Source organism: Perna viridis, chromosome 14 (genome assembly GCF_037379345.1).
Source record: "Perna viridis isolate PV_CMFRI_1.1 ecotype Kerala chromosome 14, ASM3737934v1, whole genome shotgun sequence".
Lineage (NCBI taxonomy): Eukaryota > Metazoa > Mollusca > Bivalvia > Mytilida > Mytilidae > Perna > Perna viridis.
In genome coordinates this window covers 4,555,646-4,578,338 of record NC_142458.1, presented here as the reverse complement: position 1 = coordinate 4,578,338, position 22,693 = coordinate 4,555,646, and the positions used below count along the sequence as shown (strand labels likewise).

General features: G+C 33.6%; 1 protein-coding gene across 5 annotated transcripts in view; it reads right to left on the bottom strand.

Annotated features, from left to right (window-relative positions):
- Positions 1-22,693, bottom strand: part of LOC148597815 (steroid 17-alpha-hydroxylase/17,20 lyase-like) — a 41,547-nt gene that overhangs the window by 13,779 nt on the left and 5,075 nt on the right. For 2 of the 5 annotated variants that reach the window (XM_088562118.1, XM_088562117.1), the window contains exons 2-6: positions 17,905-18,053; positions 12,910-12,987; positions 8,426-8,524; positions 7,129-7,222; positions 4,652-4,807 (exon numbers count right to left, since the gene is read on the bottom strand). In XM_088562118.1, coding sequence (XP_088418244.1) covers positions 4,652-4,807; positions 7,129-7,222; positions 8,426-8,524; positions 12,910-12,987; positions 17,905-18,052 — 575 coding nt within the window. In that variant the 5' untranslated portion in view covers position 18,053. Of the gene's footprint in view, positions 1-4,651; positions 4,808-7,128; positions 7,223-8,425; positions 8,525-12,909; positions 12,988-17,904; positions 18,054-18,512; positions 18,532-22,693 lie in introns of those variants that run through there. The other 3 variants (XM_088562116.1, XM_088562119.1, XM_088562120.1) reach the window with 3 other exon arrangements.

The following is a 22,693-nucleotide window of genomic DNA, read 5'->3' as shown; positions in this document are numbered from 1 at the left end:
ATTTCAGGATACCTGAGGCATAGTGTAGGCAATTTTTTACATTTCATACAAGTTTTGTTAGGAATTTTCACCATTTTTACAAACTTTTAAAAAAAAAAATGGAATATATGATTTCTTTAAAACTTTATATAAAGATTCTTTCATATTTCCAACGGAAAATTGGTTTTCAGTGACGTCTTTTTCTTGTAATTTTAAACAATATTAAAATTACCATTACATCTCAATCTATAAAACATTTTTCTGTCACAATCTTGTGTGGGGAAGACATAAACTGACATTGTTAAAACATTAAAATGGTATTTGTCCACAATCCTGAGTGAGGAAGACTTGAACAGACATGGTTAAAACATTATTAAAACAGTATTGGTCAACAATCTGGTGTGGGGAAGACATAAACTGACATTGTTAAAACATTAAAATGGTATTTGTCCACAATCCTGAGTGAGGAAGACTTGAACAGACATGGTTAAAACATTACTAAAACAATATTGGTCAACAATCTGGTGTGGGGAAGACATAAACAGACATTGTTAAAACATTAAAATGGTATTTGTCCACAATCCTGAGTGAGGAAGACTTGAACAGACATGGTTAAAACATTATTAAAACAATATTGGTCAACAATCTGGTGTGGGGAAGACATAAACAGACATTGTTAAAACATTAAAATGGTATTTGTCCACAATCCTGAGTGAGGAAGACTTGAACAGACATGGTTAAAACATTATTAAAACAATATTGGTCAACAATCTGGTGTGGGGAAGACATAAACAGACATTGTTAAAACATTAAAATGGTATTTGTCCACAATCCTGAGTGAGGAAGACTTGAACAGACATGGTTAAAACATTACTAAAACAATATTGGTCAACAATTTGGTGCAGGGAAGACATAAACTGACATTGTTAAAACATTAAAATGGTATTTGTCCACAATCCTGAGTGAGGAAGACTTGAACAGACATGGTTAAAACATTATTAAAACAATATTGGTCAACAATTTGGTGCAGGGAAGAATTAAACAGACATTGTTAAAACATTAAAATGTTATTTGTCCACAATCCTGAATGAGGAAGACTTGAACAGACATGGTTAAAACATTACTAAAACAATATTGGTCAACAATTTGATGCAGGGAAGACTTAAACTGACATTGTTAAAACATTAAAATGGTATTTGTCCACAATCCTGAGTGAGGAAGACTTGAACAGACATGGTTAAAACATTATTAAAACAGTATTGGTCAACAATTTGGTGCAGGGAAGACTTAAACAGATATTGTTAAAACATTATTAAAATGGTATTTGTCCACAATCTTGAGTGAGGAAGACTTGAACAAACATGGTTAAAACATTATTAAAACAGTATTGGTCTATAATCTTGATTGGGGGAAACTTGAACAGACATAGTTAAAACATTATTAAAACAGTATTGGTCTATAATCCTGAGTGGGGTAGACTTGAAAAGACATGGTTAAAACATTATTAAAACAGTATTGGTCCACAATCATTTGTGGGGAAGACTTGAAAAGACATAGTTAAAACATTATTAAAACAGAATTGGTCCACAATCTTGTGTGGGGAAGACTTGAACAGATATAGTTAAAACATTAAAATGGTATTTGTCCACAATCTTGAGTGGGAAAGACTTGAACAGACATGGTTAAAACATTATTAAAACAGTATTGGTCCACAATCTTGTGTGGGGAAGAATTGAACAGACATAGTTAAAACATTATTAAAACAGTATTGGTGAACAATCTTGAGTGTGGAAGACTTAAACAGACATAGTTAAAACATTATTAAAGCAGTATTTGTCCACAATCCTGAGTGAAGAAGACTTGAACAAACATGGTTAAAACATTATCAAAACAGGACTGGTCAACAATCTGGTGCGGGAAGACTTAAACAGACATTTTTATAACATTAAAACAGTATTGGTCAACAATCTGGTGCAGGGAAGACTTAAACAGATATTGTTAAAACATTATTAAAATAGTATTGGTCCACAATCCTGAGCGATATGAGAATCATATGGTTTGCATTATATGATTATCATATAAATTGAGCACCATATGATAATCATATGTTTTTCACAAACATATGATTGTCATATGTTTTTAAGCCAAAATTACCATATGAGAATCATATGATTGTCATATGATTACCATATAATTATCATATGAATCGAGCACCATATGATTATCATATGTTGCACATTTGGCTGCGTACACACTGAAGAACATGAAACAATAAAAATAACATGTATATAGAACCAAGAGTAAATGACTGCACTTATTAAGGAGGTAGAACTAGGGTAAGGGACACAACTCTTACAAATCATTGGAATGTTTGTATTCACCATTTTACATCAATCTCACGTAAGCATCACATTAACATGGACGGATTTCATTCTGTTTCAAGGAAAGCTTGAAAGGTATTGGTGAAATTGAATATAATACAAACGTATCACTAATTTCAAGAGTTATTTCCCTTAACCTAGGTCTACCTCCTTAAAACTGAGAGCCTGGGCCAGGTGAACAAGTAGGATGAGCATCTTCTGCTTTTCTAGAAACACCCCTGAGTTGCTTAAAAACTGTCACAACCAAGCTACACAAAAAGGAAAGGAAAACTATGATAGGATAAACAATTCATGGATATACCATAACAATCTATGATATCATAATGACAACCATAAAATTTTTGTAGTGACATAAAAACTCTATATACAGGTCCTAAAGAGATTTTGCCACAGAAAAAAGAAAAATTGACGATACGAAATGAGAAATCATTCTTTTTTCAAATAGGGTAGATGCAATATTTAAAATCCCTACGATTGTTTGAAGACATACTATCATCTATCCAGTATATAAAGTGTAAATAAAAATCAAAGGCTCTGGCTTATCAGTGCTCCTTTTTGATAAGAGAATTAAATCAGCTATAAAGTCAGTCTCATCAGAGTGGGATAAGATCAGCTATAAAGTCAGTCTCATCAGAGTGGGTTTAGATCAGCTATATAGTCAGCCTCATCAGAGTGGGTTTAGATCAGCTATATAGTCAGTCTCATCAGAGTGGGATAAGATCAGCTATAAAGTCAGTCTCATCAGAGTGGGATTAGATCAGCTATAAAGTCAGTCTCATCAGAGTGGGTTTAGATCAGCTATAAAGTCAGCCTCATCAGAGTGGGTTTAGATCAGCTATAAAGTCAGCCTCATCAGAGTGGGTTTAGATCAGCTATAAAGTCAGTCTCATGAGAGTGGGATAAGATCAGCTATAAAGTCAGCCTCATGAGAGTGGGATAAGATCAGCTATAAAGTCAGTCTCATCAGAGTGGGATAACATCAGCTATAAAGTCAGTCTCATCAGAGTGGGATTAGATCAGCTATAAAGTCAGTCTCATGAGAGTGGGTTTAGATCAGCTATAAAGTCAGTCTCATGAGAGTGGGTTTAGATCAGCTATAAAGTCAGTCTCATGAGAGTGGGTTTAGATCAGCTATAAAGTCAGTCTCATGAGAGTGGGTTTAGATCAGCTATAAAGTCAGTCTCATGAGAGTGGGATAAGATCAGCTATAAAGTCAGTCTCATGAGAGTGGGTTTAGATCAGCTATAAAGTCAGCCTCATGAGAGTGGGATAAGATCAGCTATAAAGTCAGCCTCATGAGAGTGGGTTTAGATCAGCTATAAAGTCAGCCTCATGAGAGTGGGTTTAGATCAGCTATAAAGTCAGTCTCATGAGAGTGGGTTTAGATCAGCTATAAAGTCAGTCTCATGAGAGTGGGTTTAGATCAGCTATAAAGCCAGCCTCATGAGAGTGGGTTTAGATCAGCTATAAAGTCAGTCTCATGAGAGTGGGATAAGATCAGCTATAAAGTCAGTCTCATGAGAGTGGGTTTAGATCAGCTATAAAGTCAGTCTCATGAGAGTGGGATAACATCAGCTATAAAGTCAGTCTCATGAGAGTGGGTTTAGATCAGCTATAAAGTCAGTCTCATGAGCATGGAATTAAATCAGCTATATAGGCAGCTTCATCAGAGTGGGATAAGATCCGCAATATAGGCAGCTTCATCAGAGTGGGATAAGATCCGCAATAAAGCCAGCCTCATCAGAGTGGGATATGATCAGTTATGAGGCCAGCCTCATCAGAGTGGGATAAGATCCGCAATAAAGCCAGCCTCATCAGAGTGGGATATGATCAGTTATGAGGCCAGCCTCATCAGAGTGGGATAAGATCAGCAATAAAGCCAGCCTCGTCAGAGTGGGATAAGATTAGCTATAAGCCAGCCTCATCAGAGTGGGATAAGATCAGCTTTAAAGCCAGCCTCATCAGAGTAGGATAAGATCAGCTATAAAGCCAGCCTCATCAGAGTGGGATAAGATCAGCTTTAAAGCCAGCCTCATCAGAATAGGATAAGATCAGCTATAAGGCCAGCCTCATCAGAGTGGGATAAGATCAGCTTTAAAGCCAGCCTCATCAGAATAGGATAAGATCAGCTATAAGGCCAGCCTCATCAGAGTGGGATAAAATCAGCTTTAAAGCCAGCCACATCAGAGTGGGATAAAATTAACTATAAAGCCATCCTCATCAGCGTGGGATAAGATCAGCTATAAGGCCACTCTTATAGGTGGGATGTATCTCTATGCACTAGAGCTTACCTTTTCCCAAAGCACACAGCATTTAGCATATTAAATACCATAAGATCAACAATTGGTTCAATATTAAATGGACCTGTGTGTTTGGCAAATTCTGGAAGACATTTCTCCATAGAATCATGAAGAACCTTCTCTAATTGTTCACCAGCTAAGTACTGCCTGAAAAAAAAATTTTGAATAAAAATACACCGCAAATGCAATAACAAAGTGGCTTACCCCATCCAACCAATGCCATGTAAAAAGAGGAGCAACTAAAATGTTTAAGGTGGGAAATGTATAATTACAATTACCGGTAATGATGCAAATAAAATAAAGTTTTGCCATCTTGACTGCATGATGGGGAGAGTTCCACTAGAAAGATATTACAGTAGGGTATCAAATTTTTCTGGTAATATGCCAAACTACATATTGTGTCTCCTTACTATATGGCAAGTTTCAAGAAATTTTGGTTACTGTGAACGTACTATTGTTTGTGGGGTACCAATTTTAATGGTTTTCGTGGGTAAGACAAACCATGAAATTTGGTTCCCAACGAAAAGAAGACTTCCATTAATGTGTATACTTAACACCTAAAAACCACGAAATCAAGAATCCAAGAACATGTGGTTCTTCCCTAATCCACAAAAATTGGTATCCACGAATTAAAGTACTTTCATAGTACTTGTTTTACAGGGGCTGCTGAAAAAAAGAAGACTGGCAAATAGAAAGTGTGAATGATGACAGAAAGGATGGACAGACAATAGTACATAAATAAAATGCTTTGAGGAATGCAGCTTGATAGGATGGAAGATGTTAAACCAAGAACAGTTGGGACAAGTATGGACACACCATTCAGGCTTGATACAGCTTTGATTTTTGACTGTGACACAGAATACGAATTTGACCTTAATTTCCAAATGGTACAAACCACAATCTCTAAAATTAATCTTAATCTTCCTTTGGGGTATGGTACTTTGTGATTGAATTGTTAAGAGATCCATTCAAATTTTACTCAAGTTATTGTCTGGACAGAAGGGAAATGCTTGTTACTAAATGTCCATTTGTGGCCTCTATTCCTAACTGGTTCCTGCCATAGTCCCAAAAAATATTTCAAGCTTTCCTCTGGTGGCACTTTATGGTACAAGTTAAAAAAGATCCAATTAATTATAATCAACTTATTGTCTGGATATTAGGAAAATGTTTTTTTTGGTCCCTCATTTCTTCATGGTTGAAGTCCTAACCCCCAAAATCAATCCCAGGCTGACCTTCATGATAATGAATATTGTAGAGCAATATCATAGACAAACCTCCCATTTGCACTTTGGAACCTTGTTATCAAATTGGATAAATATCAACCAATATGCTTGTTGTTTACCACATTTGGCGTCTTATTCCTACACAAGTCTAGTCACAACTCCAAAAATCAAGCCCAGCTTTCCCTTCATATTTTCGCACCTTGCAGTGAAGTTTCATAGAGATCCATTCATTTATAATCAAGTTATTGTCCAGATATCATAAAAATGCTTGTTTGTGGTTCCAAAAAATGTCAAGTGAAGACCCCAAATATCAATCCAAGTCTTTCATATTGTCTATCGAAGACGGACAACAACATCAAAGGTGCAGATGACAGCATTATACCGTATTAAGCCTGTGGTTTAAAATCAAAGAAATTAATACCTATGAATAAAAGTACCCACCTTTGGACTGGTTCCTGTCATTTGGATTAAAAGGAACCACCTTTGGACTGTTACCTGTCATTCGGAATCAAAGGAACCACGTTTAGATTGTTTCCTGTCATTTGGAATAAAAAGAACCACCTTTGGATCGATTCCAGACATTTGAAATTAAAGTAGCCACCTTTGGATTGATTCCTGTCATTTGACAAAATGTAGCCACCTTTGAATCAATTCCTGTCATTAAGAATAAAAGTATCCACCTTTGGATTGATTCCTGTCATTTGGTATAAAAGTAACCACTTCTGGATCGATTCCTGTCATTTGGAATTAAAGTACATACTTTTGGATTAATTCCAGTCACTTGGAATAAAAGTACCCACTATCAGATCAAATCATGTGATATTGAAATATATCAGTATCTATGCTCAATTATACAGTAACAAAATGCTGATTACTTAGAAAAATTAACTGATATTTTCTTTCTAAGGAATTTAATGTTTATACCTCACTTGTTATGGCACAGACCATGTTATAAATACATGGATGTTAACAGATTCAAATTTATTCTATCCAGATACTCATACCATTTTAGGGGTAGGTCAAGAAATTAAGAAAAAGTTCAGATCCAAAAATTCAAATCAAAGGTGGGGGTCCAGGTCAACATTAGCACATACAGGGTTATGTCCAAATTTTGCACACAAAAAATTTTAACAGAATGGGCAGTTTCAATTCTTTTTACCAAAAACCTTCCAATGCATTTCATATGTAAATAAAGCTTAAAAGAAAACTGGCAGAACTGCATATGTAAAAGCCAAAAAGACATACCTCAATGCTTTCAATGCTAATTTTCTGTGTAGTTTCCATGTTGGTGAGTAGTTAGCAAACGCTATATCCTTTCCACCTTCAGAGAATTTATGTACTGAAAGATAATACAATGTATCAACATTAAATATTCAGTAACCGATGTGATCCAGTAGCCAATTATATCTTCAAATTTTCAAAAAATGTTCTATTTTTCTTGTTTCACACAGCTTTTCACAAGACAGAGAGTGACCAAAGAACTTTAATTTTAAATTATAAAAAGGAATAAGAAATTTATACAAAGAGTAAACTGTTCATTGCTAACCCCTATTTTTATCCCTTATGTTTCAAAGATTCAAACAGTGCAACTGTAAAGTGTTCATTTCAACATGACTTATCATGAAAATGAAATGGTTATTTTAACTTGTTGTGTTTAAAACCATTTTGTTACAATGTGGGACCTTGAAGTACAATTTTTAAGAGATTCATTATTATCTGAACATCAGAAAAAGTTCTTGGCTCCCAATTTATAAACAGTTCCAGTCATAACCCAAAATATCAATCCCAGCATTCCTTTTGCAATAAGGTGACTTGTGGTACAATTTGTAGATTCAAAGATATACAATAATACAATTTTAGAGATCTTGTTCATCAAATATACCCAGAAGAACTTGAGATAAAGGGGACTACACCGTGAAACCCAAGCCTTTATCTAAGTCTACTTTCTGAGGTCAATTAAAAGGAAAAACTCATAACTAAAACTATACAGCAAATGCAATGATTTCTCATTTCGTATCATCAGTTTCCTTTCATAATGTGTGGATAAATGTCTTTAGAACCTTTGAATAGAGTTTTCAAGTAACAACTTATGCCAGAGCTTGTGGAAACTATGCAGACTTTCAGTACCTTATTCAAATTCTTATATCTTTCAATAATGCTCCTGGAAACATGGTTATGTTACTACAAGAATAAAGTCATTACTACTGTAGTTTCATGGTTGACGTCATTGTGAATTGTTATGGTGAGAATTGATTTGTTCAATGTTTACCTTGGATGTGACATTTTATGAGCAACTCTAAAGGATGCCTACCCTCCTGTGCACCTGGACCATGCTCAACCCCCTTAATCAATGCAAATGAGTACGATTTTAAAGGATCCATACAATCAGGTTGTTTTGTAGATACTTAACATCTGCAGATGCTGACAAAGATGCTTACAACATCATATGGTCATTTGAAATTAGGACTAAACATTTTTGTGGTTGTATAAAAAGCATCCCAGTCATTTCTTGGACAAAAAATAAAAATCATTGACTTCTTACAAGATTGAAGATTTAGTCTGTTAGCAAAGTCTGCTTTTTTCTTCACCAAGGCTTCAGTGACAGTTTCAATATCATTCAAAACAACCAACAGTACTGGACCTGTAACAGACACAGCAATAAGTACATGTAGTAATAAAAAGGAAGCAAAATGGGAGAGGATGTGGTCAAATTATATGAATATGTAGTACATACTCCTAAAAGTTTTATCACTGAACTTAATCTTTGAAGTAATAAATAGGACCACACCTTATCAGTTGTTCAGATATATACAAATACATGATATTATTTTCATTGGAGGTGCAACACTCCTGAAAGATACTTTGTGTAATACAAATGTTCTTATATTTTCTTGTTGGGAGGCATGCAAACAAATGTCTTTATTCTCATGTTATGCGTCAGTTTGATATGTCATGTATGTATTTTAATTACAATGCAACTGTATGGATTTTGGTTACAATCCAACAGTATGGAGTTTGATTACAATCCAACTGTATGGATTTTATTCCAATAAAAATTCTGATTTTGATTCTGAGTCTAAATAGGAAGCAAGAAAGGGGGTGTGTGGTCAAATTATTTGAATGTGTAATACTTATTCCTAGAAGTTTTATCACTGAATTTTATCAATCTCTTAAATTTTATTACAATATTTGATAATACACTCTAATAAAAATGAAAACATCTATTATTTCCAATGTGTTCCTTAGCCTCAAGGTCTATTTATTGACTCTCTGAATCCTTTTTTTTTTTATAAAAACAGTTCATAAAGTGGCAGGCTTTCTAAGAATCACGCAAACTCTGTAATATGGTATGCACCCCAAAAATGGTTTTATAATTAAGTTTAATACTTTATGGGTATATATGATGAAATGTGTAATTATGAAAAGTCAACTTTTTTCATTCAGAATTGTCAACTTTCCTTTCATCTGTGGCATCATCCCTTCAGCACCTGTGTATGGAGTGTTCATATCACAACTCATACGTTATGCCAGAGCTTGCCGAAACTATGCAGACTTTTTGTATTGAGCTAAAACTCTAACAAATAGGCGTCTGGAACAGGGTTATGTTGCTACAAGATTGAAGTCATCACTACAGAAGTTTTATGGTCATCATCATGAACTCGTGGATCATTATGGTGTATTCATCTGCACCATGAAAACTGATTTAATCAACGGTTCATAGTTTTCCTTTCCTTGTTTGTCTACCCCGGACTTGACTTTCTATGAGCAACTCAACGGGTGTTTCTAGAAAAGCAGAGGACGCTTACCCTACCGGTGCACCTGGTTCATGCTCCCAGTTTTTAGTGGAGTCCGAGTTGCTCATTTACTTTTGTTACTGTCTGGTCTTTGTCCCTGGATTGCATTCTTTTGATTACCGCTATAACCTTTTGCCCTCGATTACTCTTTCATTCCAATATGTCTGGTTCTAAGATATGATTCACATTAAAAATTCAATAGTTTCCATGGAATTTCATGATTAAAATAATCTAAATCAAAACCAGACATTACCCCTAATGGGACTAACACCCCAGTCTGTCGAATCCTGTACAATTAGGGTCCAATGACAAAGATAAATGGTGAAAGTAGAAAGAAAGGGAGGAGAAAAGAATTGAATGATATGGAAGGTATGCTAACATTAAAATGTTATTATCTTATGGTAGTAGACCTAGGGTAAGGGACACAACTCTTACAAATCATTGAAATGTTTGTATTCTGCATTTTACATCAATCTCAAGTAAGCATTAAAGTAACTTGGACTAATTTTATTCTGTTTCAAATGAAAGCTTGATAACCTTTGTTGAAATTGAATATGATACAAACATATCACTGATTTTAAGAGTAATGTCCCTTACCCCAGGTCTACCTCCTTAAACAAGACTATTTTTTGTCTTCCCTACCATGGAGGGACAGAGGGATATACTGTGAAAGAACTTTAATTCATGGATACCAATTTTTGTGGTTAAGAGAAGAAACACAAGCTCGTGAATTCTTGAATTCATGGTTTTGAGGTTTCAGTATACACATCAGTGGAATTCTCCATTTTGTTGGGAATCAACTTTCGTGGTTTGGCCTACCCATGAAAACCACGAAAATAGGTACCCCATGAACACAGTAGTATCTTTTTGTAGGTTTCTTTTTATCAAATCTTCTTTATTGTGAGAAATAAACCCTAATATCAGAGGCGTAAATATACACAAACTACACCATCATTTTGATGTCATTTTTTTTGACAGAGTTGTTTTTCACAGTAGCTTTCAAGATTTGACACTAACTTCATTTGTTTGGTGGTCAACAGGACTACTTCAGACAGGTAGTCCCCAAACGGTAATCATGGTTCTGTTCTTAGATCTTATGAAAATTGAGACAAAATTTGGAGAGCCCATAGGACTACCATGAACATATTTCAATTAGTCCTCTCCAAAATTAGGGTGGCACAGGACTACCGGACTACCGTTAGTGTCAATCCCTGGCTTTATTACAGCCAACCAAGTGAGCAACTGATGAATTCACTGTCAGAAACAAAATTAAATGATATCTTTGTAACCTTAAAAAAAGTAATATGTAATACAAGCTAATTTTCCTTTTAATTGATGGACAGCTTTTTTGTGACATGTCGAAAACATTTATTTTCCATTACGGTTAAAGCTTTACAAAACCTGATAGTAAAACACAGATTTTTTTCACATTGTTGGCAACACACAAATTATTTATTTTACTCCATAGCCCTTTCTCCTCACCTAAAAAAATCATATGATTGCTGTCTTATACCAGCAAGAGCTATACAGTGATTATGCTGTCCATCAATATGTCTGTCCCTCTGTCACTACAGTTTTCTTTCTCCACAACTCCTCACAACCAGTTGATATTATTACAGAAATAACCTTTTATGCCATTTGTTTTATTCAAATTTTAGACTTAAGCAATGTCTACTTTATCTTAGACCATTTCATTATATTTGATTATAATCTTATATAGTTTCTCTGTGTCATCCTTTAATGACATTGAGGGTGATTGTGACATAATAAGATCAAATGAAAATAATTTTACGCTCCTACAATGTGTAGTTGCAATGTCAGATTGTGTGTTGGCAACAAAAGTAGTCCAAAAACTAAATGTAGATTAAAAGGATTAAAGTGCAATAATTGGATTACCAATAAATGCACTCGTCAAGATATTCAACATGATATTGACAGTATCAAAATCGAAAATTACATTTGACTCAAACTATATAAAAATAAAAAAGAAACTCATATTACTAAAAAAAAAAGAAAGAAAAAACAGAACCAAACAAACAATTCAACAAAGTTTCATTAAAATCGGTTAAAGTATTTTAAAGTTATAGGAAATTCCCACTTTTTTTTATTAAAGTCCAAAAACTTGAAACAGAAATCAGAAATTCATAACAAACAAAGAGGGAACTAACATCAATAGTTATAAACTATATTCCAAAGTTTCATGAAAATAGGTGCAATCACTAATGAGTTACAGTCTGAAAACCATGCACCCCTTTTTTGAAGTCCTATAACTCTAAATCATAAAATTATAAATTTACAAAAATTGAAAGAGCGCTTACATCAATATAATGAGATAGGCAGACAGACAGACACTGTTATACCATAATATATCCCATCTAGGCTAATGAAAATAGAAATATTCCTGAAATATCTAAGATAATTTTAACATAAAAGTCCACTAAACAGGAAACCATTTCATAAAATACATTTTGAAAACCTCAAACTGTCATAAGATATTTGGACATAAACAGTAATTTATGGTGTAATGTAATACCATATAACACGAAGGAACAGAAGATGGACCAAATTACAGTCCCTGAAATGATCCGCACAACGATTTGACGGATCGATGACCATTGACTGATTGATCGCTGACAGATCAATGACCGATGAACGGTGACTGATCTGATCGCAATTTTGTTACATTGTATGTAAAATGACGTAAGATCTGTTTGAAATAAAAGAAATGTAAAACAAAAGTATGAATTGATGTTTAAATCTATTACATTATGTAAATATGAGTAAAATTGACAACGAAAACAATAAAAACTGTAAAATACAGTGACCGATCCGTGGTCACGTGATGCGATCACCGGTTTAATGGATCAGTTCGACCTACCATATGGAGGTTATTTTCCAACATGTAAAATTTGACCTACTATATAGAGGGTAATTTTCCCACATGTCAAATTTTGCAATTTGTTTTGTGAATAAGGTATGAAATTTCTTCCATTTATACAGTCTACAAGAGGAGATAACCGTATAATATCTGGACTTAAACTTTGTGCGCTTCCCTGATCCTCATGAATATAGAAAAATATGAACCTTAAAACATTTACTGATACGCAGTATTATGTAAATTAAAAATTGTGCTTTTTAAGAAAGGGGAACTAAATATGTCAACAAGGTGTTTTTATTTCAAGTAAGGCTAAAGAAATCTTATAAAATTTTAGTTAAGCAGTGTGGTACTTACCAAGTTGCATTTTAAACACAGGTCCATACTGCTCTTTATACTTCATGAACAATTCATGTAGAAACTTTGCTCCAAAAACTGTAATGATATTGAGACAAATAAAAGAACCAGAGAAAGTATCCAAATGTCACAACTAACAGACACTGTCCTGCTAATCACACCTTTTTTTGATTTTATCATGGCTACTTGACAGACACTGTCCTGTTTATCACAACTATCAGACAGACACTGTCCTGTTAATCACAACTAACAGACAGACACTGTCCTGCTAATCACAACTAACTGACAGACACTGTCCTGCTAATCACACCTTTTTAGACAGACACTGTCCTGCAAATCACACCTTTTTTGACAGACACTGTCCTGCTAATCACACCTTTTTTGACAGACACTGTCCTGCTAATCACAACTGTGTCTGTCCTGTTTATCACAACTAACAGACAAACACTGTCCTGCTTATCATGGCTAATTGACAGACACTATCCTGTTTATCACAACTAACAGACACTGTCCTGCTAATCACACCTTTATGACAGACACTGCCCTGTTTATCATGGCTAATTGACAGACACTGTCATATTTATCACAACTATCAGACAGACACTGACCTGTTTATCACAACTAACAGACACACACTATCCTGCTAATCACAACTAACAGACAGACACTGTCCTGCTAATCATGCCTTTTTTTTGACAGACACTGTCCTGCTAATCATGCCTTTTTTTGACAGACACTGTCCTGTTTATCAGAGCTTATTGACTCTGTTCTGTCCTGTTTATCATAGCATATTGAGTCACAATTCACTGTCCCTTTTTATCTTAACTTATTCACTATTCTGCTTTGTTAAAACTAAACAAAACTGGGAGAAAAAAGCACATTAAATGATTCCCTACTCCCCATACCAAAAAATATATGCAGTGACTAAAGATTACTGAGGAAGTATGGGTTAATGTACTGGTAACAATAATAAAAAAAAATAATGGTTACACAAGTCTGGAAGCAGGAAATACATAGTAATAATAACAAGGGGCTCCCAGGAGCATAAATCGCTCACCTGGTTGAATTTCAAGGGTAATAAATTAAACAAGAAGTTGTCCAACAATTTTGACTCAAGAAAACTTTGATAGGACTTATCATAAGGATCATTTCAGAAAATGAAAGTCTAAATCTATCATAGTTTTCAAGACATTGGTTGAAAACTGTAAAAAAAAAAAAACTGTCATTTTCACCTGTCCAGGGCAATAACTCCTATAAGAAATCGTCTGACAAATTTTATGCCTGAAGACTTTTGTAGTCCTAAAAATAAGGATCATTTCAACTATTGAAAGAATTTGGCTAAACCTAAGGGTTTTGGAGATATATGTGAAAAACTACTGTTTACCCCTATGTTCTACTTTTAGTAAAAGTGGCCATGTTTTTCGACGGATCAAAAAAACCCACTTCAATTCTATGCAGGATACCCCAAGAAAGACTTACACCAAGTTTTGTTTCAATTGGTAAAATAGTGTCAGAGGAGAAGATTTTTGAAAGAAATAACATTAAAAATAGCAAAAAACTTTGAAAAAGGGCAAAAACTCCAACAAGGTTAATAGATTAAAATGAAAATTTCACCACAGATAGATCTCATCATGCTGAATACTTTTATTCCTTTCAGAATGGGCTAAACCAAACCGTTTTGGAGATATATGCGAAAAAAAACTATTGTCTGACCCCTATGTTCTATTTTTAGTAATGGTGGCCATGTTTTTTGATGGACCAAACATCCCAACATCAATCCTATGCAGGATACCCCAATGAACATTCATACCAAGTTTGGTTCCAATTGGTTAAGTACTGTCAGAGAAAAAGATTTTTTCAAGAAATAACACAAAAAATAGCAAAAATGTTGAAAAAGGGCAATAACTACAACATGGCTTCATAGATTAAAATGAAAATTTCATCGCATATAGATGCCATCATGCTAAACACTTCTACCCCATCAGAATTTAGCTAACCTAACCGAGATATATGCGAAAAACTACTGTCTGACCACTATGTCAGGATACCCCAAGAAACATTCATACCAAGTTTGGTTCCAATTGGTCAAGTAGTTTCAGAGGAGAAGAATTTTGAAAAATTATTAATGAGGATGACAAAAGATGATGATGACAACAGACGACGACGGTAAGCGTCCTCTGCTTTTCTAGAAACACCCGCCGAGTTGCTCATAAAAAGGTCAAGTCTGCGGTAGACAAACGAGGAAAGGAAAACTATGACCCGTTGAATAAATCAGTTTTCATGGTGCAGATGGATACACCATAACGATCCACGAGTTCATGGATGTCATTAAAATTCATATTATCAATGGTCCATATATTTGCACCTTTCACATTGAATAGAGTTCACCATGAAGTACAAGTTAGACGGGGTTCAATTCAGGAGATATATGTAAATCATTTCAGTCGTATATTTGACAACAAATTCAGTGTATAATCTGAATCTTTAATCAAACCCATTCTGGTCAAGTCTGACATTTATGCCATGTTTAAATTGAGTTAATTCCCTTTGAACCATAAAGTTCGAACTTCAGACTTGAAAATTGATCAAGAAATAGTTATAAGTTTTGGCTCCTTTCAGTCCCTTGTGACAAGTCAGAATATACTGGTATGTAAATTGCAATGGTGGCAACTCAACCATGACAGCAGTCAAAGCCACAGGCCCTTGGGACCAGGATTGTGTTTTTGATCACCAAAATATCATCAACTCATTTTGATTCCATATTTGGACAGTTGTGTGTATTCTCTGACATGCTTGTCTGGTATTTAATGCTTTCAGTGCAAAGTCCCTATTCTCACATCAAAATTGCACATTACTCAGAAGCAACTAAAGCCACTATTGTAAAAACTGAACTTGGTAGCAGAGTATGAAAACTATTAGAAATTAAGATAAATTTTTAACTGAATGGTAGTTCTTCATTCATTTAGCAACATAACAAATTCAAGACTCATCTGAAGCTTACACTTTAACTATTTTTTAATAAATAAAAGTGTTTTATGGGAAATTTTGGGATATCGACATAATATGGACAGCATCCTGGCAACTTCAAAACAATGTAATTAAGTACCATTCTGTATAAGAATCAGGCAATTGGTGGCACATAATTTTTCTCAATTTGCATGGTCTTTTTTACCTCAAATATATTCAATGCATCTAGAAAGTAACAAGAAAGCTATTTTGATTTAACCTGAAGCATCTATGACAAGAATATTTTTTATTGCTTAAATCAGGAAAATTTCCCATAATTTTTCCACAGTGTATTTCCTTGAAATTTAACCTGTCAATATCTTAAAAAGGCAGCCTTTACAAACACTTTGATGGTTGTTTCTGGAGGTTATGAGGTATAATAATTTGAATAATACAATGAAATCGCTGTCTTTTTTTTTCTCAAAGTGCAACACTTGATACACATTTTGCCTGATTTTTAGACAGAGAAGTACTTAACACCAATACTTAATTTAGCACAAACACTCACAGTACAAGGTTATGGCCTATTACATCCAATGATGAATTACAATAAACATATGACAGACAACAGTTATCTTTAAACAGTACATATTTCCTTCAGTTTACAATGACTAAGTAATTGGAGTCCTATATCTCTAGTTTCAAAGAAATTTAATATATGTTTAGAGGATGTTCTCAAAATGGTTGTTGATTTGTTTTTTAAAAGATCATTTATTTTGTATGAAGAGCTAAATTTATTAGAGCCAGGGCTCAATTTATTTATTATATTCATTAAATTTTGTCTTCCTTGATTATAATGAGTACAATGAAGCAAGAAATGTTCCTCATTTTCAATTTGCCTGGAGTTACAAACTGTACATGACTGTTCTGGATGGAATTTGTCCACATTTTTTAAATAGCAGAATGTTCTACAATGTTTGTTATATTACATGTATCTACATCTATGATGGTCTTTGTTCCACATTTTATGTATTTCTTAAAAATTCTAGTTTTGAAGATTGACATTTTTGTGACTATGTAAATTTTGACCTTTCATATCATTTTATAAAAGAATATTTTTATCAAAAATGTGTAAATAACCAAGGCTATTTAGTAGGTCCTTAGTATTTCTTACCCTAGGATTGTACTTTTTAATTGTAAGTTTGATAAAGCACTGTATCCTCAAGAGGAATATATATGATCTATATTTTAGAAATACCCGGTATTATCCCTGAGGAATATATATGATCTAGAAATACCCGGAATTATACTCAGAGGAATATATATGATCTAGAAATACATGCTATTATCCTCAGAGGAATGAATCAGAGTTTCAAGCGAAGCCAAGCAAGTCTTGCACAATATTGGAGTATCACAAGAGGAATTGTTTAGTCACTTACAAAGTTACAGTCAAAAGCAGCACACATTATACCACAAAATGTATAAAATTATTCATTGTCCTTTGTTGCAGTGATCAAATTTAAGGAGGTAGACCTAAGGTAAGGGGCACAACTCTTAAAAATCATTGGAACGTTTGTATTCAGCATTTTGCATCAATCTTATGTATAAGCATCTAATTAACTTGGATTCATTTTATTCTGTTTCAAACAAAAGCTTGAGAGGCTTTGGTGTAATTGAGTATGATACAAACATATCACTGATTTTATGAGTTATGTCCCTTACTGTAGGTCTACCTCCTTAAGGGAAAACACTTGATAAATGCAAGATGAAATTCAATTTTGCTAGCCGAAATTATTTCCACTTGCTAAAATTTGCTGGTAAAGTCCTGAAATAACCCCAAAAACTTAAATTTAGTGAGTGTAAATTTTCATACCTGTTTGTTGTCAAAAAGTACTGCATTCATTATCAATATAGATATTCACTTAATTTAAAAAAAAAAAATAAATAAAAAATTAGAAGTTTCATAGTTCTGTACTTTTCATTTAGTTAGTTTGATAACTTTTGTCTTATCACAATATTAAGTTATTTTAAATTCTATATGAGAATTACCTTCGTAATTTCCAATGATGGGTATAGACAAAGGTCCCGGTGGTAATTTGTATTTCAGTCTGTAGCGGAGTTTGTAAACAACAAGGATAACAATTACACCAATCAGTACTGTCTGAACATTCAGTCCTGATAAAACTGTTGTTAACATTCTGAAAAAAAAAACAAGGCAGTATTGAGTATGGATATATCCAGAACTGATGTCCTGAGTAGCTGATTATAAAACATTACCATACATCAAAATGCATGTTTTAAGTAGCTGTCTGTAGGAATCATGCAAAATCTGAAAAATGTGATACACCCCGAAAAAGCCTACATAATTTTATTTTTGTAATTAAGTTGTTTTGTTGGTCTATACTATGAAATGTGTAATTATTTATTCAAATCTGCATGCTATATAGGAGATAATCAATGTTGAAAATTCAATTGATTCTATTGTATTTGAGTGACATTTACAGAGTTATCTCCCTTAATTTTGAAAGCTACAGTGCATTCTACATAATTTTTATCTCCTTAGAACACAGGTTATATGAAAAAGACTGAATGTTACTTTCTGTTTACTATAGGAATTCAAAAAAAATATCAAAAATAAAAATATGTAAGCTTTTTACCCATGAATCACATTTCGCATGATTCTTAGCTGGAATGCTACTTAAGTATTCCAACAAAACATTCTCATTTCATCCGTAGACAAGGACCATGTAATTCGAGGCAGTTTGATAATCCAACAGTTTTCTACTTAAACAGTTTGATAACCTTTCGTACATGTTTTCTAACCGATTGTTGTTAATCGTGCCTGTCTGTCTATTGTTAGAATAGTTGACCATAAGCAATGTGATTTTAATCATCATATATTTCCAGTTGTATCTTTTAGAATTTTTATCAGTGTTTTCAATTTTCATCTTCCCTACTGTCACTCACTCACTTGGGGGGGGGGGGGGGTAATCTACTTTTTTTTACTTTAATACTATTACATTGTGTTATTCATGCACTGTTTGATATGATTTCAGGTTACTTTTTCATTTTGGATATTCAGAGTTAATTTCACTACATTAAGATGAAAAATTTTAAAGGAATTGTTTCCAAAAATGCATGAATAATTGAGTGGAAACTCCTTACTCCTTTTACAATGAAAATAAAAAATCTGCAATGCTACCAATTTCGCATATCATGAATTTCATAGTACAACATTTAGTATGAATTTAGCGATTAAATACGTAGCCTGAACAGACAGAGACAGGTCAATTTCTAATAGTGGTCTGGTTTCTTACATTTTGCAGAATAATCATGTTAAGTGGATCATAAATATCAAATACCGGTGAAGCGTAGATAACCACAACCATATGTGTGATGGCCTCATGAAAAAGGATGAAACAATAAATCCTCAACTAAAAATAAAGTGTGGCACTGTGTATAACCTTACCTTCTTCGATTTCCAAGTACAACATTGGATTTTGTCAAACCCTTAGACTATAGAACTGTCGGGCTATCAAACTATGGGACTACTGAACTGTTGGACTAATGAGGTGTCAATTGGATGTGAGAAACCCGTCAAAATTGAATGAGAAACAAAACTCCTACATCAATTTTAAATAAACACCCATTTTAAATCCCTTTGAGGAGAACAGTACAAGCCAGTGACCCCATTTTAGATAGCAAACTTATTCTAGCACTAAGTAATAATTTCATGATATTGGATTTGCTGCAACTTAAGTTTTCCAAAAAGAAACCAAAAAAGATAAAGCAATAAACATAGATGCTGCCACTGCCGAAGACGACATCATCAGGATTTGCTTGTAAACAGTTTTGTTTAAGGAGGTAGACCTAGGATAAGGGACATAACTCTTGAAATCAGTGATATGTTTGTATCATATTTAATTTCACCAAAGCCTATCAAGCTTTCATTTGAACAGAGTGAAATCAATCCAAGTTACTTTGATGCTTACATGAATTGATGTATTTTGTTGAATACAAACATTCCAATGATTTGAAGGAGTTGTGTCCCTTTGTTGTGAGCACCTGGAAGCTTGATCTGTTGCTTGCGACCATATAAATAATTTGGAAGTAATTTCACTGAATTTTGAGATAGACAGTTTGCCTGATTTATAAACAGAAAAGTACTTATTTATTAAACAACCAAATCATGGGGTATATACGAATCATCTGTCTGTCTGTCTTTCCACTTTCTTGTCTAAAGGTATTTGATGAAATTTTATAAGAATGGGCATCAAATGTTGATTTGCATGAATGAATATAATTACTGTAAGAAAACTTCAAAGGAAGATAATCTATCTAATTTTTTTTCACATGTTAATTCCTGGTAAGTGCAATTCCTCCTAAACCACTAAAGGATTTTCATAAAATTTAATAGGAATGCTGTGCATCATATGTAGATCTGCATGAAGTAAACATGTCTAATTACTGTCAGCGGAACCCAAAGGGACAAACATAGACTACTGAGCTTAGGGTTTACATCAAATTTCAACTCTGTTAGAAGCAGATGGGTGGTCTCTGTTCAAATGAAATTAAAATTATTCATTTTGGAAAATTATAAGATAAAAATAAATCTGTGAAGGATAGCAAAAAACATTGTTTAAATTGGAAATAAAATCCCATGGGATAGAATTTCTGTACATGAATTTTTTTTCATTACTACCTTATCCTTTATTTGTTAGGAAATTATATGTGTCAATTTTAAATTGGGAAATTTTGAATTACCAAATAAAACCATGAGTTTGAAGCTAAATGATTGATTCTATAATAATACAATGTGGATAAAGAGATAAGTCGTAAATATCTAATCAATGACTGTGTAAGGACCTTGACCATTTTACCCAGGATTCCGACCACAAGTAGGGCCAATTAAAAAAAATTGTTCAAATGTCTGAAAATTTCAGTAGAATCTGTATAAGAAAAAAAAACTTTATTATTCCTAAAAATGCTAATTTGTAAAATCTGTAAATTCTCCCATCTATCCCTGCCTTAAATGTCAAATGTCTGTAGATTCCCCCATCCATCCCTGTCTTAATTGTGTGATTTCCCCCAACTATCCCTGCCTTAATTGTGAAGTGTCTGTACATTCCATCACCTATCCCTGCCTTAATTGTCAAAGGTCTGTAAATTCCCCCATCTATCCCTGCCATAATTGTGTAAATTTCTCCAACTATCCCTGCCTAAATTGTCAAATGTCTGTACATTCCACCACCTATCCCTGCCTTAATTGTCAAATGTCTGTAAATTCCCCCATCTATCCCAGCCATAACTGTGTAAATTTCTCCAACTATCCCTGCCTAAATTGTCAAATGTCTGTATTTTCCACCACCTATCACTGCCTTAATTGTCACATATCTGTAAATTCCACCATCTATCCCTGTCTTAATTGTTAAATGCCTGTACATTCTACCACCTATCCATGCCTTAATTGTCAAATATCTGTACATTCCACCACCTATCCCTGCCTTAATTGTCAAATGTCTGTAAATCCCATCAATTATCCCTGCCTTAATTGTCAAATGTCTGTAAATTCTACCACCTATTCTGCCTTAATTGTCAAATGTCTGTAAATTCCCCCATCTATCCCTGCCATAGTTGTGTAAATTTCTCCAACTATCCCTGCCTAAATTGTCAAATGTCTGTATATTCCACCACCTATCCCTGCCTTAATTGTCAAATCTGTAAATTCCCCCATCTATCCCTGTCTTAATTGTTAAATGCCTGTACATTCTACCACCTATCCATGCCTTAATTGTCAAATATCTGTACATTCCACCACCTATCCCTGCCTTAATTGTCAAATGTCTGTAAATCCCATCAATTATCCCTGCCTTAATTGTTAAATGCCTGTACATTCTACCACCTATCCATGCCTTAATTGTCAATTATCTGTACATTCCACCACCTATCCCTGCCTTAATTGTCAAATGTCTGTAAATCCCATCAATTATCCCTGCCTTAATTGTCAAATGTCTGTAAATTCTACCACCTATTCTGCCTTAATTGTGAAATGTCTGTACATTCCACCACCTATCCCTGCCTTAATGTCAAATGTCAGTAAATCCCCCCTTCTATCCCTGCCATAATTGTCTCTTTGTCTCCATATTGCTATAAAACAAACAAAACAAACAAATTCTTTATTCGCTAATTTAGCACCCTACAGAGCAGTGAATTGTACAATGTAAAATATAATGTACAGATACAGATAGCCAAAAGTTTTAAATTGATACAAATTCAAATACATATAATAGCTGTATTTTTTTAAAATGAAGAAACAAGTATCATTGATGATGTTTTCAATAAACACAGTGACCATACTCAAGAGAGACAATAGGCAGAGTAAATCACAGTGGATAATATTTGGAAAAAAGAATATATATAAATATAAACTGTTACTTTAATCATAAATATGATTTATTCAAATAAATATATAAAGCGACCTTTTTCATCTAACTAGATACAATTTTTTATTAAATCAAATAGCATCTGGTATATATAGGTGTGTTCTGCAGACATAATCCATATAAATAATTCCTTGTTATTCAAACTTTTTAGGTTAGGAAATTTTATAAAACACATTATAAAACTTTTCCTTACATTTTAGTACAATGTACCTCAATATTTTCTTCTACAAAAAACCACTTAAATTTGCTTCAAAATTCAAATATTTAAAAATTTTATTGGTTGATGAGATTTCTGGATACATATCATTTGTGATGGGGACATTCTGTTACAAAATGAACCTCATCCTCAGTATCTAATTATATACATTTTTCTTTGAATTAATCTATATATACAC